Source organism: Myiozetetes cayanensis, unplaced genomic scaffold (assembly GCF_022539395.1).
Source record: "Myiozetetes cayanensis isolate MyiCay16 unplaced genomic scaffold, myiCay2020 scf12, whole genome shotgun sequence".
Taxonomy (NCBI): Eukaryota; Metazoa; Chordata; class Aves; order Passeriformes; family Tyrannidae; genus Myiozetetes; species Myiozetetes cayanensis.
This window is the reverse complement of record NW_026086826.1, coordinates 14080667-14094740: the sequence shown is the minus strand read 5'-3', so window position 1 is coordinate 14094740 and position 14074 is coordinate 14080667. Positions and strand designations below refer to the sequence as shown.

The 14074-nt window shown below is 37.5% G+C and overlaps 1 protein-coding gene across 2 annotated transcripts in view; it reads left to right on the top strand.

Annotated features, from left to right (window-relative positions):
* SLC44A5 (solute carrier family 44 member 5) overlaps positions 1-14074 on the top strand; it is a 70691-nt gene that overhangs the window by 23923 nt on the left and 32694 nt on the right. For both annotated transcript variants that reach the window (XM_050307522.1, XM_050307521.1), the window contains exons 2-4: positions 8701-8749; positions 13163-13236; positions 13416-13500. In XM_050307522.1, the coding sequence (XP_050163479.1) occupies positions 8701-8749; positions 13163-13236; positions 13416-13500 (208 nt within the window). The remainder of the gene's footprint in view (positions 1-8700; positions 8750-13162; positions 13237-13415; positions 13501-14074) is intronic.

Here is a 14074-nt window from a genome sequence, read left to right as displayed (position 1 = left end):
CTGAGCCCAACCTCACTTTGAAAAAAATGTCTCACAGAATAGTTGAGTTTGCAGAGAAGTGCTCTTACCACACCCTTTGTACCATTCCAGAGGCATCTTGGTATCCCTTGGAAATTTCATGAAACTTACATTAGTCGAGGAAGAAGAATAAGAAAAGGAAGCTGGGAAACAAAAGAACAGACAGAATTCCATCTCTGAAGAAGAAGTTGGGGGAACAGCTAATAGGGGCATTGAAATGGAAGCCTTAATGAATGTATTTGTGACCCAAACTGCCGGCAACCTATTGGTTGTTGTTTAGAGAACTGTAAAACCTCCACTAGCTATCAGTGTTCTTGATCCTGTGGCAGAATTTCAGTTCAGTGGTAATTCAGTTGTAGTACATTAACTGTACACGTTTTCAGTCCCCTTTCTGCAGGTAGTTTGCCCAAGAGCTCGAGTTGCCACTAATATCAGAAGAATGTTAGGTGTGGACCTTTGATATTTGGTCATATCATGCTGGTCAAACAGATTCTGATGTTTTGTCTAATATTAAGTGAACATGGACAACATGTTGATTGTGCAGTCACCACTAGGAAAAAAGAATTGCACAATTTTTGGACAAACCGATAGTCAGCTGGGTGTGTGATGTGTTGTCATTCACTTTGTCTTGTGACTATGACATGGAGGACATAATTTTTCTTCAGATATATGACTAATTAGGACAATGCAATGATACTAATTTTGAAGTTTTTAATTTTTAGAGTCTGATTTAGTGCTTGTTTTTTTAGCACATTGTAAAATGGTCAGCCTTCTTCACTGAACTGTCACTGACCTCAAGGTTCCCCAACAACTCTCTTTACATAGTGTACATGGCCTGGACTGCTTGGGAAGCAAAGGAGTCTGGATGATGGGTAAAACTGATGCAGAACTACATAGTACTTGGATCTTCTTGAAACCATCTTAAACCCTTACAAAACACTGTTTTGTGTTTTTTCCCCCTCTTCCTTTATTCTGTCCTTTAGTAAGACTGGTAGCGGTGGTGTGTGGGTTGTGAGCAGTGCTGAATGCCCTCAGCTCCAGGGCAGTGGCAGTCACTTTTGAAACTTAGATTGAATGTGTTTGGAAACTCATCTGCATGTAGAAATCTGTGTACTTGCAGTTATGTAAAGAAATGGACACGAGGTGACTTGTTCGTCTCATCTACCACCTCCTCTTTCCTCTTCACCCTTCCATATTTTTGCACATCATGAGCCAGTACCAGTAGTATAATGGCATACTGGATTCAGTTTTCCAGTTGGGTTTCAACACTGCCTAGTTCAGGGGGGTGCCCCACATGACCAGTGTCTCCCTATTTGACCTCTTGAACATTATGAGTGGTGGCAGACCAGAGACAAATAACCTGAGCAGAAGGGTCAAACAGTGATCACAATGTAATTCCAAAACACACATTGCATAGGCTTTTGCCTTTCCAGAAAAAAAGGGGAATATTGTGAAGAGCTGATGGAGAACTACTGGAGGGAAGGAATGTGTGGACATGGAAATGAGTTGGAAGACTTGTATGGGAGTGATTAGAGAATGTAGATCACAGAACATTTCAATGTGACTTACATAATCTAGCCTGTGTTTTAATTCAGGATTATGCCATTAAAGCTCTAGTACAATTATTTAATGCGGTGATATTGCTGACTCACATTTCAGTGTGTGGAATCTATTAACTGAGACTTTTATGCTCAACTTTTAAGAATTAAATACATTTAGTTGTTCTTAAAAAAATTGAAAATCTGCATAAATGGCTAATAGGAAATAAAAAAAAAAAAACACAAACCACAACAAAACCCCACAACCAAAAGGCAGAAAAGTTTGTTTTGTGGCTTAAAACTCCATATGAGTTGTATTCATCCTCTCACTAGCTTTTCTGGCTGAAGGACCAACAAACAGAAAGACTCATACTGTCACGATAAAAGATATTTCAAAGGCAGCTATCATTTAGTATGATTTATTACAAGAGAAATCATAGGTGTGCTTTTATTATGATTGCAGTGTATGTGAGCATAACAAACAAGTTACACCTGAATTTTTCAAAGAAGAAACAAAAAAACATGACTATAAACCAGATACAAGGCTTGTTGGAAGAGGTTTTTTTATTAATATAAACCTTTTGCCTTAATAGACTGCTTCAACACATTTGTGTCTTACAGTAATAATGTATTATTTTATATTACTAAGATCAGAAGGCTGCATAGGGAATGTTACATGTGACTTACAACGTTGCTTAAGTTTGCCTAAAAAAAACTTAGAGTAAAATTAAATTGACTACTGCTAAACAGCAGTACATTTCAGACATTTATTTGGGTTCTTTGCAAAATTAAGACTTGCAAAGATTAGGCATTTATATGTTTTCAAGCAGTTTCTGCTTCTGAAAGGGGTAGATGAGTTGTGCAAGAACTTGTGTTGTTTTGTTTTTTTTTCTAATCCTACACAAAACAGACAGGCAGAGGCATCAAAATCTTCATGTGATTTTTTTAGAGAAATGTAACTGCAGTGAACCTCCTTCAATCCTAATAGACCTGAGTGTTTTTAGTAGCCTGCTTTGTTTTCTTGTGCACTGGTGTGTTTGAACATTAAATTAGCAGCTTGTGTATGGTGCCCTAGAGGTGGCATTACTGCTGCTGAGGTCTATTAGTTAATAATATTAGTTAATAATGTTAGAGGAATATTTTTAATTACTTGAACTTACGGATGTGCTCCAGTAGAGGGGAGCAGTGCATACAACTGCAGCTCCAGTGCCTTGCTAATAAAAATTCTGTTGTCTTAAAAAGCCACACCTTTTGTAGTCACAGGCATGTGTCATTGTTGACCAAACACCGAGGAAGAAACTTGAAGAAACTAATAGTTCTCATACTGGAATTAGCATTTTATTAGAGTTGGGTAGTATATGGTGACCAAATGCATATTAGTGAGAATCTCAGTTTAGCACCGTTCATTCACTGTCTTCTGTTTTTGTACTTTATGTATTGAGTTTTACCAAAGCAGCCTTTGACAGGGGTGAAAACTGGAGTGGGAGCACAGTAAATCAGTCACTTGGCTTCTCTGCATATCTTTTTTTTTTTTTTTTAATTTTTTTTAATGTAATTGCCTAAGAGTGACAGGAAGTCTTGGGCGGTAGTTAAATATGAGAGTTCAGTCAGTGGTTAATATTTTGCAGGAGATCAGTCTACATCTCATCATACTACTTTTACATTCATTTACTGATACAGGTTATACTAAATAGCTCTTTCAGTAAACTTTAGAACATTGCTGCTAAGTTCTGTAATAACAAAATGGGCTGTGACACACTTACCACAGGCATCATTGGTGAACTATACTATGAGATTATTCTTCTATGTCTGTGTGTACTGTGCAGTGATAGGGCTGATTTAAAAATTTTATTTTTGTTGTTCCAGCATGTAGTTCAGCCTTGTCTTGTAAATTATTGTAGGAATGTATATACAAGTGTACATGTTTCTCATTACAGAACTCTACAATTGGTGTTTTAATCATATTCCACAGAGAATGGAAATTTCATTCTATTCCTGTGTGGCTTGAAAGCAGAGGTTGCCTCAGGCTTTTGTATTGACATGCTGACTATAATGCCTTGTACTTCATTTCACTATATAGGCATTACAGTATCTAAAGTAACAGTGCTGAGACATTCTAGTGCTGACTCTTCTGTTCTGCACTTTTGTGCTATGCAGAAGTATAAAAAGTACATTTTATTAAGAAAATAATACTACAAAAATGTAGCCAACAGTGTGAATACCTTATTCTCAGCAAATCATCAGGATTTTTTTTTGTTGTATTGGCTTCCATACGTTTATTTTACAAATGGTATTCAGGTGCAGATGTTTCCCTTTTTGCTTATACATTAAGTTAATAGTGTAGGGTAACACAAGCTGATAAGTCATTCCTCTCTGTTCAGACTGGCTATCAGACTGGCTTCAGGAGGTGGGAAAGGCACTAAGTGATAACTTTCTATTCACAGAAAGGCCTGCCTACTTTGTGAATTTCTGTTGTGATTGGAGAAGTCCGTGACAATCAGCTTTATTTTTAAATCTATTTAAATAGTATTGTTGTGTATCTGTGCTTTCTGGGGAAATTGTGCTAGCGACACAGGAGTCCATGGTCAATATCTCACACTTGCTCAAGTGATCCAGGTACAGTGACATGGATAGAGATGAAGAAAACTACTATGGAAAACATGGTAACTTACTTGCTTTCTTATGACCATTCAAAGCGCCTGATCTAAATCTCACGTATTTCAACTGTGTTATTTCAGTTGACTTTAATGGGCTTAGACCCAGACTCAAATGGTTTTCTACAACTTCTTCAATTATTAGCAATATTCAAATTTTTTCTGGTATGACATTTGCTAGTTTATTTAAATTGCACATCAAAGGTAAATTTTACATGTATATATAGTAAATTTTTATTTTGGGTGAGTAATTTAGACTTGCTTTTTCAAATTACTACAGCGATTAAGTGTAAAGATTAACTTCAGATACTGTTTGGAGTCGGAGTTGTTAAATGAAATATCTTGTGAGCTATTTCTTGTAATGACATACTTCAACACACAGAAGTTTCCTATTATAAAGCAGCCTGTGAAATAGATCTGCCTCAACTGCAAAGAACGAATACAATCTCAGTTTTTAATCTTAGCAAAAAAAGTGTCAATCATTCCTAACCACTGCTCTCTTCCTTATGCCTACCAAACTCCTAAAGCTTGGAATTTGCTTTCTAAATACACTTGGGCTTTTGTAGAAAGGGCAGTGGTTTGCTTTTACCAGGACCTCTATGGATACTAGTAGCATAAAATAATTTCCACATCAACCCAAAGAATTTTCTGAATTTTTTAAAAATAGTAGTAAATAAGTAGGGAATTTGATATTTAATTTAGAAACATGAGATGAAACAAACAGCATTTTTCTTCTCTTGTTCTGTGAAAATAATTACAGTTGCGATCAGCTGTGTCATGTTTTGGTAATTAATGTTCCAGGGACGCTATCTACTACTTCTGACGATGAATTTTTGTATATTTCTAATTTATAATGTTGTTACCTTTTCCTCCCATATCCTGTGATGGATTTATACCAAGAACTCAGTGACAAAGAAAGCAGTTTGAGCTGTGTTGCACTGCACCATGCCACCATGAGCATACAGACTACTGGTGTGAGAAACAGTTATTAGAAGTTTGCAGTGCTGCAATGATTTTACAAGCTGTTTGTGGCTGTTATTATCTCACAGCATCCCTCTTCTTGCTTTTTGGAGGTGAAAGTCTCCATTTTAATCAGACTGCCCTTTCTGGAGTGCTTTGTATTTATCCTCCTACCTATTAGATTCATTTGGTTGTCTCTGTGCTGAGGCATAGTCTCTTCCCAAGAGGTATTTGTCTAATTCATTCCTAAAAGCATAGGATTATGAAAATTCCAGTGTATATTTCAGTGTATAATTTTGTGCTGAAAGATTCCATAATGCCTAATCTAAACCATCTTTGCTGTAAATGAAGTTAGCTTCTCTGTCTCATAGAGGATGGTGAGAGCAACTGATCACTGTCAATTTTGTATGGTGTTTGGAGACTGTTACTTTGTGCTCTTTCACTTAATCACAGACATCGAAGCTTGCACTTACTGCTTTTCTGTAAACCTCTTAGTTTCTTCTCTTTAAGCAGTCCCCCTACTCTCTCCAGTTTGTTTTTGTCTTCTGACATTCTAGGTCCATGAGCTAGAAATAGTTGTTCATCTGAGGCCTCACGTGTCCCCAGGCACAAGGAGCAGTGACTTCATGAGTCATGCTCACACTTCTTGAAGAAATGGTGCTTTTTTGCAGACATAGCTTGACTGACTCATTCTCTGTTTGTAGTATGCCGTAATCCTTTAGTATTCTTCTCAACACTGTTTTTCAAAGCAATTATTCTATATTGATTTCTGAATGGAGTTTGTCTTTATAACTCTTGTTAGTTTAAAAAAATTACTTTGAATTGTTGTTTATCAAAATCCACTTGATTCTGTTTCCAGAAGTATTTTAACACTTGTCACCTGCATAGTTTCAAAGTGTTCATTCTACTTCTTTGTTCAAATTTTTGAGGAAAACATTGAGTAGCTTTGGAGGATCCAGTAGTGGGATTGAGCTAACTACTGATATTCCAGAGTGAGAACTTGGAGTCTTAATGGATGACTCAGTGAAAATGTTTGCCCTAAGAAGCAAGTAGACTGTAAGATAGGGACATTTGAAGATAGACAAGTAAAGAAGAATATAACAACTTGTAAAATTGTTGGTAGCATGCCATGGTACCACGTTATACAGTACAGTTGTAATATGACTGATTGCAAGCTTAAAACAGAGAAAAGGAGGTAGTACTTAAATGCTTCATTAACCTGTAGTACTCTGTGATATAGGGCATTGCAGATTGTTAAAGTATATGAAGGTTAAATAGAGATTTATGAAACAAATGAGAAAGAAATTCACTGACAGCTATTAAATACAAAGTCACTACCTTTAGTTAAGAAAAGTGAAGTTGCAAATCTCTGTAATCTTGAGTTTTAGGGAAATACCACAATGGCTCTCCTCGGATATGGCCCTGTAAGATACAGAATATGGGTTTGGTGGATTGATTTTTTTTTTTGGTTTGGTGATCTGGTGTGACTGTTCTTATGTGCTAAACTTGGGTGTCCTGTATGAGCAGTGAACAGAGGCTCACTCCAGTATGCCTTAAGGCTGGAACCTGTCCATCAGGAGTGATGTTACAGACTCTGATTTGTTCTGGAGATAAATTATTTGTAGAAACGTTTGTTTGGTAGAAATTCCTGTTCAAAAAGGTTTTTCAATATATGGGTGTTGACCCAGCACTATGTATTGTGTATGGCACACTTGCTTCCTGGACCATTTCAGTAACTGTGTCACAGCATTACTTCTTCCACTCCCCAGGGCTGCTGTCATACATCACTTCTCTAAAGTTTTAGTTTTCTCAGTCTCTTCTGTGTTAAAATATATTTGTTGTAGGAGTTTCTTAAGGTGGACCTGAACACCTCAGATGAAGGGCAAATAGAATTATTATTTGCTGTGTTTATTGTACTGGTCTGTGTGGATTTTGATAAGGTTTTTCTGATATAAACCAAGAATAAGGTCTGGCATTTGGTTAATAAGTAAATTCTGCCTTTGAGAAGCTGCTCAATTCTTCTCTTAGAAAATAAGTATTTTTCTATGGGTGAGGCTGGTAACACCCTTTAATACCAGGTATTCAGAAGAGGAGATCCTTAAGAAAGCAGTGAAAAAGCACTCTGAAACTGTAATTTGTATTGCAGCATTGACATTTGAATAAAGAAGTAATTTTTCCTTGCATGAAGTTTGGTTCAGTAAACCTCTGTAATTACCGAACTTAAAAAAAAATCCCATAAAACTGAATAGCTGATGAAAACTGAACTGAAACTGAAAAACTGATGTTTTTCCTTCAAAAGGAAAAGTCCAGATTCTGGTCTGCCGAATGGAGAACTGCTTCTTTCTTTTCACAGAGTAGCTCAAAACTTGAAAATTTAAATTCAACCATAAATTTTTGTTACTCTTTACCAAATGAGATCTTACTGTAATTCGTCTTTTTCAAGTCCATACTGGCAGCACCAATTGGTGGGTTAGTATTTGGGAGTTTCTTAATATAGTTTGCTTATGTGCAGAGTGAACCAGTTCAAACTGTGCTAGCCAGAATAGACATGTGAAAAAAAAGTGTCTCTTTCCATCTGTACGTTCTGGCCAGGTGTTACTTGCCTGTTTGTAGGAGGAACCTGACTTCACCTTCTGGTCATTCTGAGATTCGTAGAAAGTAACAATAATCTCAGAGATGTATGAATAAGCAACGTCAAAACCTGTTTTGCTTTGTACACTGGGATTTGTGGTGGGCGCATCCACCTGAGAGTTAGAGAAAGTGCTTGAAAGGCGTGCTCTTCTGCCTGCTCTGCAGCACTGTGCCTCATCTCTGGCTTTGCAGAAGCTACTGCAATTATACCACCCATACAGGGTAGTGCAGAGCAAAATCAGCATGATGTTTCTGCAGTCTCCATCCATGCTTTGTAATCTGATAAACCCAATCCAAAAAAGGCAAACCTGCATCTCTGTGTCTATGAGGTCCTGTAACCAAAGCAGTGGGAAGTAAGAAAACTGCAGGATTCTTAAGTATAACGTTAAAGTACAGACCTGACTCCAGACTGTTCTTCTGCTGGTGAGGAATGTAGTGCTCCAAGGCAGTCTTGGCTGCAGTGACTAGATAATCTATGAGTTCTCTTCCAACCCCTTAATGTTCTGTGATTCTAGAGAAGATTCAGAAGGACTTAGCCAGTAATCCCAGAGAGGTAGGTTCACTCACTCACTGTCAAACACACTTAGCATGTGACTGTGAGACATAATCCTTGTCTCAAATATATAGTCATAGGAGGTACAATAAAGGTAATTTATCATGTGGTAAATGTGAGGCCCTCGATATTTTTAAGATAGAAGAAAAAAATCTTTGATCTCATACACAAAAGCTTGGTAATTATATCGGTTAATTACTGCACAAATGAAATTATTAAAAAAAACCTGATTAAATAGGAGTATATGGAAGATGTTTTTCAAAGGACTGGTGTTAACATCCCTCTCTGAACAGATTTATTTTTTTAAATAAAGGCATGATTTTATACTGTTTTATTTTAAATGCAGGTGAACCAAGGAAATTTGACCCGAAGTTCAGAGGACCTATTCATAACAGGTAAATATTGTAGCTCATTTTATTACAATCTTTTGGTTTGCAGTGAACAGTGGATAAAAAATTTTGTTTACAAAACTTCTGAATTTGATTCTGCAGGTCTTCTAAATCCGGGAGACCATCTTTTCTCCCCTTGAGGATGCATGATTACTGGGGAATATTAAACTATGTGCTCTAAAGTTCTTTCAGTTCTTTGTGCCTTGCATTGACTAGTACCTGCTGTCTTACCATGTGCTGGTATAATTAGGACCATTTCAGGTGCTGTTATGTTTTGGGGTGCCATAGCCATGTGATGCAGACCATCTTGTTTCCAGACAGCACAGGACTGGACACTGTTACACTCTATTCTTCCCTTTGCAGCTGGTTTTCCTGCTCCCATAGTCACCTCACCAGGGGACTTAGTTCTCTCCAGAGAATGGCCTGATTGTGTGCCATGACATTTGTACTGTGGCTGGCCAGCAGGTAAATCCCTGGCAGGAAATCAGTGGTGATTGAGCAGTGACAGCAGTGAAGTGCTGTCAGTGATGTGTCACTGTGCTGTCACTGCTGCCACTCAGCCCTGAAACCTTTACTTGAGTGACCAGTTTTTGTGTGCATGAAGAGTGTCTCTGAAGTGAGTGAGACTACCTAGGGTTCTGTGAACTGCAGAGTTGGAACCTGAAATACTGCAATTCAGTAGTATTTTTTGAGCAGTCTGTTACTGTGCCTTTCACGTGCACGAGGAGTGCTGAAACTGGTGATGGTATGGCAGGGAACTTCCCTGTTTGTACTGGTACTGTGTATTGTAGTCAGTAAAAACTGGGTTTGCACTGTGGTTGCTGTTACATCTGTGTAGTTGTTTCTGTACAGTGACAGCTTCTGCAGTTCCAGGTATATTTATGTGCTGTTCTAATTCTACATTCCACAGTGTCTGCTCAAAAACCCAACCAAATGAATACAATGCAACACTATACCACCACATGTTCAGTGCATTTTATAATGCTTTGGTGAGGTAGTATTGTTGGAAACAATATAGAAAAGATCAGTTCCCTAAGTGTTAAGAGTGTGGATTCGTTGTGCAGCAGACCATAAGAAAGTGGTAGGTACATTGATGCTTACTGAGCATACATGCAATGAGGTGGACTTGTGTTCTGCAAGACACGCAAAAGACCTGCCTGACCTCCTAAGGTGATCAGTGCAGCACTGTGTGGTACACTACAGACATGGCCTTGAAGTAGTTTAAGATTATTATTGACTTTTCTTAAATACAATGAATGGAGTTTTCTTAATTAATTTTTTTCCAATTACTAAGATTAAATGATTAGGAGATCACACTCAAGCAAATAAAGACTATCTCGTTCTGATGAACAAAATGCCTTCTAAGAAGATACTTCAAGAGAGTTCAAAAGGAGGAAAATGGGAATCAGCTCTGAATTTGTTTCTGATTTTAGGGCTTCCCACTTGCCTGTAGGAGAAGATATTCTAGGAACTTACAGCATGCATTTTTTTCGAGACAAATGAGGGCTAGTAATCAATGTGTGAGTGGGGACATGACTGTTTGTACACCTTACCATAACTGGCATAACTCTGTGTACAGTGTGGGTGGGGAAACACCTGTCTTTGCTTTTTGATGATAAAATAATTTGTCTTGTGCTTGATTTCTTGTCAGTTTTCATTGGTCAGGGAAAAAGTTTGTCTTCATTAAGGAAAAATGGAGAGGTTGGGTTTCTAGGGGGATAGGCTGCTAATTGTACATAATGGCATTGAAAGGTGCAGAGGCAGCTGGAAAAGATCACATCCCATCATCATGACTGCTGAAGCTTACACAGTTTTGAAGGTGCTGTAGAGTAGAAATGATATTGAGGTTGTTCACCAAGCTATCCCCCAAACCACCAAACCCCTGAAAAACATAAAACCAAGTCTTAATGGGTTTTTCTCATTTTCCTCTTGCTGGTTAGACATATTGTAGAGGTTTTCTCTTACTGCTTTATTTATCCTGACACTTCCTGGACTATCTTTAATTGTTCAACATCTTTCTAGAAATTCACTATTCTTGTTAAGACAAAGATCATCTTTTCCTCTGTGATTCAAAAATGTAGTTAATGGGTTCTCACGTAAATTGAATATCAGTACATTTTCATAACCATTTAGCTACCTTATTTAAGAATTTGAAAAAAAATCTAATAGAAAATATTGACCTCAACTAGCAATACAAATTTCCCTTTCTCACAAGTGTAAAATGTGTTACTAATAAATATCTACATGGCACATCATTTGATAATGTGGCCTATATTGAAATAATGAATTGTTTTGACATTTAAATTATCCGTGCTTTTTAAACTAAATAGCCTACTAAAGATGCTACTTAGGTTACAGTAAGAGTTTCTCATAGATAAATGCTGATAACTAAACACTTGTACAGCCTATCTCCATTCTCATTTCAGCCCCAGTGAAGAAAGGGATCTATTCGTGACATTATATGGCATAGTATAACATCACCTTGACACAACATGACTTAGGGAAGCCTCAAAACACGAGTTGTTAGTTAACCAGGAAGGAGGAACTCAGAAATGAGGACGTCAGTGGTCACCTTCATGTTAGTCAGCAGAGTTGAAAGGGGTAGCCTGAAAGTCACACTGTGAACGTATTGAGCCTCCTTGTGCTCTGTGTGGTTGCACAGTGCTGGGCTCAAGACTATTTGTAGGTGCTAATGCTGTTTAACTAATAAATGTCATAGTTACTGGCTTATGCAGCATCTTGAGCACAGTTGTACTTGTGACAGATTGGGCATGAAACTGCCAAACAAAGAGAGGTTCTAGTCAGTCATTAATGATTAAGTGCATGAGATGTCAGTGAATAAATGGCTTTTATGCACTAATACTCTGTGGATGATTTTATCTTTGCATTCCTATATTTGCTAGGATGCCATTACACATGCACAAGGTATTCTTTGCATGCACTGCCACATGTAACACAGCAAGAGAAGCCAAGAAACCAGTTTGTTTCTGAGAGATGGTGGAAGGCAAAAAAGGCTGGATAATTTCTGATTAGGTTTCAGTAATAAACATGGGCTTTCAAATCTCCTGTTAAGGAAGAGGCAATTCCCATCATACCAGTTCCTGCAACTTTGGAAACTCCTATAGTCTTCACTCTATAAACATGTGTCTTTACAAATTTATTTTAATTTAGTCATTTAAGAAGCTTTTCCTTTTTTCCTCTCCTGTGGAGCCTTGTGTTTGTGAGTTACTAGTATGATCTCACTGGAAGTGAGCTACATGAGCTAACAGTCATGTTAAATGGAGCCAGGGCTTCACCCATAATATCTAGTAAAATAAGCAGTTATTTTGTATAAACAACAATAAGTCTTTATGAACTGTTTCAAATTTTTCTGAAGCCACACAAAAAATATGTATGTACATCTTTTTTCCTTAATAGTTATATAACCATAGTATTTGGCAGCAGTGAGTTCTACTTGGTATTGCACAGAAATTTGTGTGTTACAAAGAACATAAAATCCTGCATTCGCTGTAAAGCGTTTCTGGGTACTTATAGCCCTGCAAAACTTTAAAAGGAACCTGTTAACACAAATGGGTATAACCTTTAATTGCATTTAGGTATCATAAAATGAGACCTGTGAGAATTGAACTGGAAGACGTTTTTGAGAATATAGGAGTTGTAATTAAAGTATTTATGGTGCCATATTTCTCCTGAGACTCTTGAATTAAACATTGTACCCTTAAAAATGGCTCCAGTGGGATGAAAGCCAAGCTTGAGCAGTGTCAGAACAGCTTCTGAATGGAGGATGGGAAAAGGATTTGTTTTAGCATCAGTCCCTGTACTTTGAGCAGTTGTCCTTTCTTTTGTGACTATCATATTGGCCTTCAGTCCTGTACCCCTTCAGCCTCACTAAAAGTTTATTTCAGTGAGATGATAAAGCTGTGGCTCTCTAGAGAAGTGTACAGGATTTTTCATTCCTGTCCACACTTGAAATGCATTTCAAGTTCTTCAACTGTTTAAAAAATCTGCCCTTTTATCTCCTTTATGTTAAAACACAGTGGTTTTTTGTAAGAGGAAACATAGATTAGAAAACAGCAAGAATGGCAGATGCCACAACTGGTGTGTTTTGAGACAGATGTCCTGTAGTAGGTTAAACCAGGAGTAATCTCATGGGTTCAATGTTGTAAGGTATTATTTGTTTTAACAATACTTAAATCTGTTCTTATTGCTGTCAACCATGAGAAAGGCATGCACATTTATTTGCTGGTCTTGCTGCAAAAACAGGACCTCACACCTCAAATGTGACTTAGTGAGTAAGACTTCTGCTAAGTGCTGCTGTGGACGGCTTATTCAGATGTTAAAGTACCCTATGACATCAGTGTTTTCGAAGGATTGTATTAAACACCTAATTTTAGAAAGTGTTTGTTTTTGCCCCTACAGGCACTGTACAGACGTTATTTGCTGTGTGATCTTCATAGTTGTCATTCTGGGTTACATCGCATTAGGAGTTGTGGGTAAGTAAACACAGGTATCTTAGCTTTGTGAATGTTAGAATTTTTAACTGAAATGTCCTTTTGCTTATATTTATGTAAAGCTTTCCCATCAATAAGTAATGTCATTCACAGATAGTGAAAGTACACAGATAATGTGTACACTTGACTCAAATGTTAAGAGATATGTGCATGTTTTGCAGCTTGGGTGCACGGTGACCCCAGGAAAGTGATTTATCCAACTGACAGCTATGGGCAGTTCTGTGGTCAGAAAGAAACCCCCAATGAGTGAGTACTAAATCTGTTCACATGCCTTTATTACTCGTGCCCTGTGAATAAGATGTGAGGTTTCAAATCCCTCTGTCAAAGAGACAATGACACTCTTAGTGTATTTGCTCCAAATAAAGTTCAGAAATATATTAGTTGCCCAGTGCAAATCCAGACCCAAATTTTTACTGTCATACAGCTTTTTGTATCATTCTGAGAATATTTTTGGTAAAACATCAATATAACTTAGAGGTTGCATCAGCAGCTGCATACAAAATGACTAGCTGGCACAACTTCTGCCAAAGTTTGAATTTTTCTCAACATGCACCAAATAACAGAAAAGACTGTAATGAAAAGGTCTTGTTTTTTTCTGGTGCTTATCCAGTGCCAGTAGAGAGAAGATGGAGTGGTCTGGGAGACTGGCAGCTGTACCCACACCCTCCTTGGGTAAATAGAAGCCCCTTTGGCTCTATTTACTCATGTCTGTGTCCAGTCTTCTTAAATTTTGAATTGTAAGAGTTAAATTAATTAGTTGATATCAACAGAGTACTTCTATATGAAAATAACCACTCAGGGAAGAAAGATGTTGCATCAA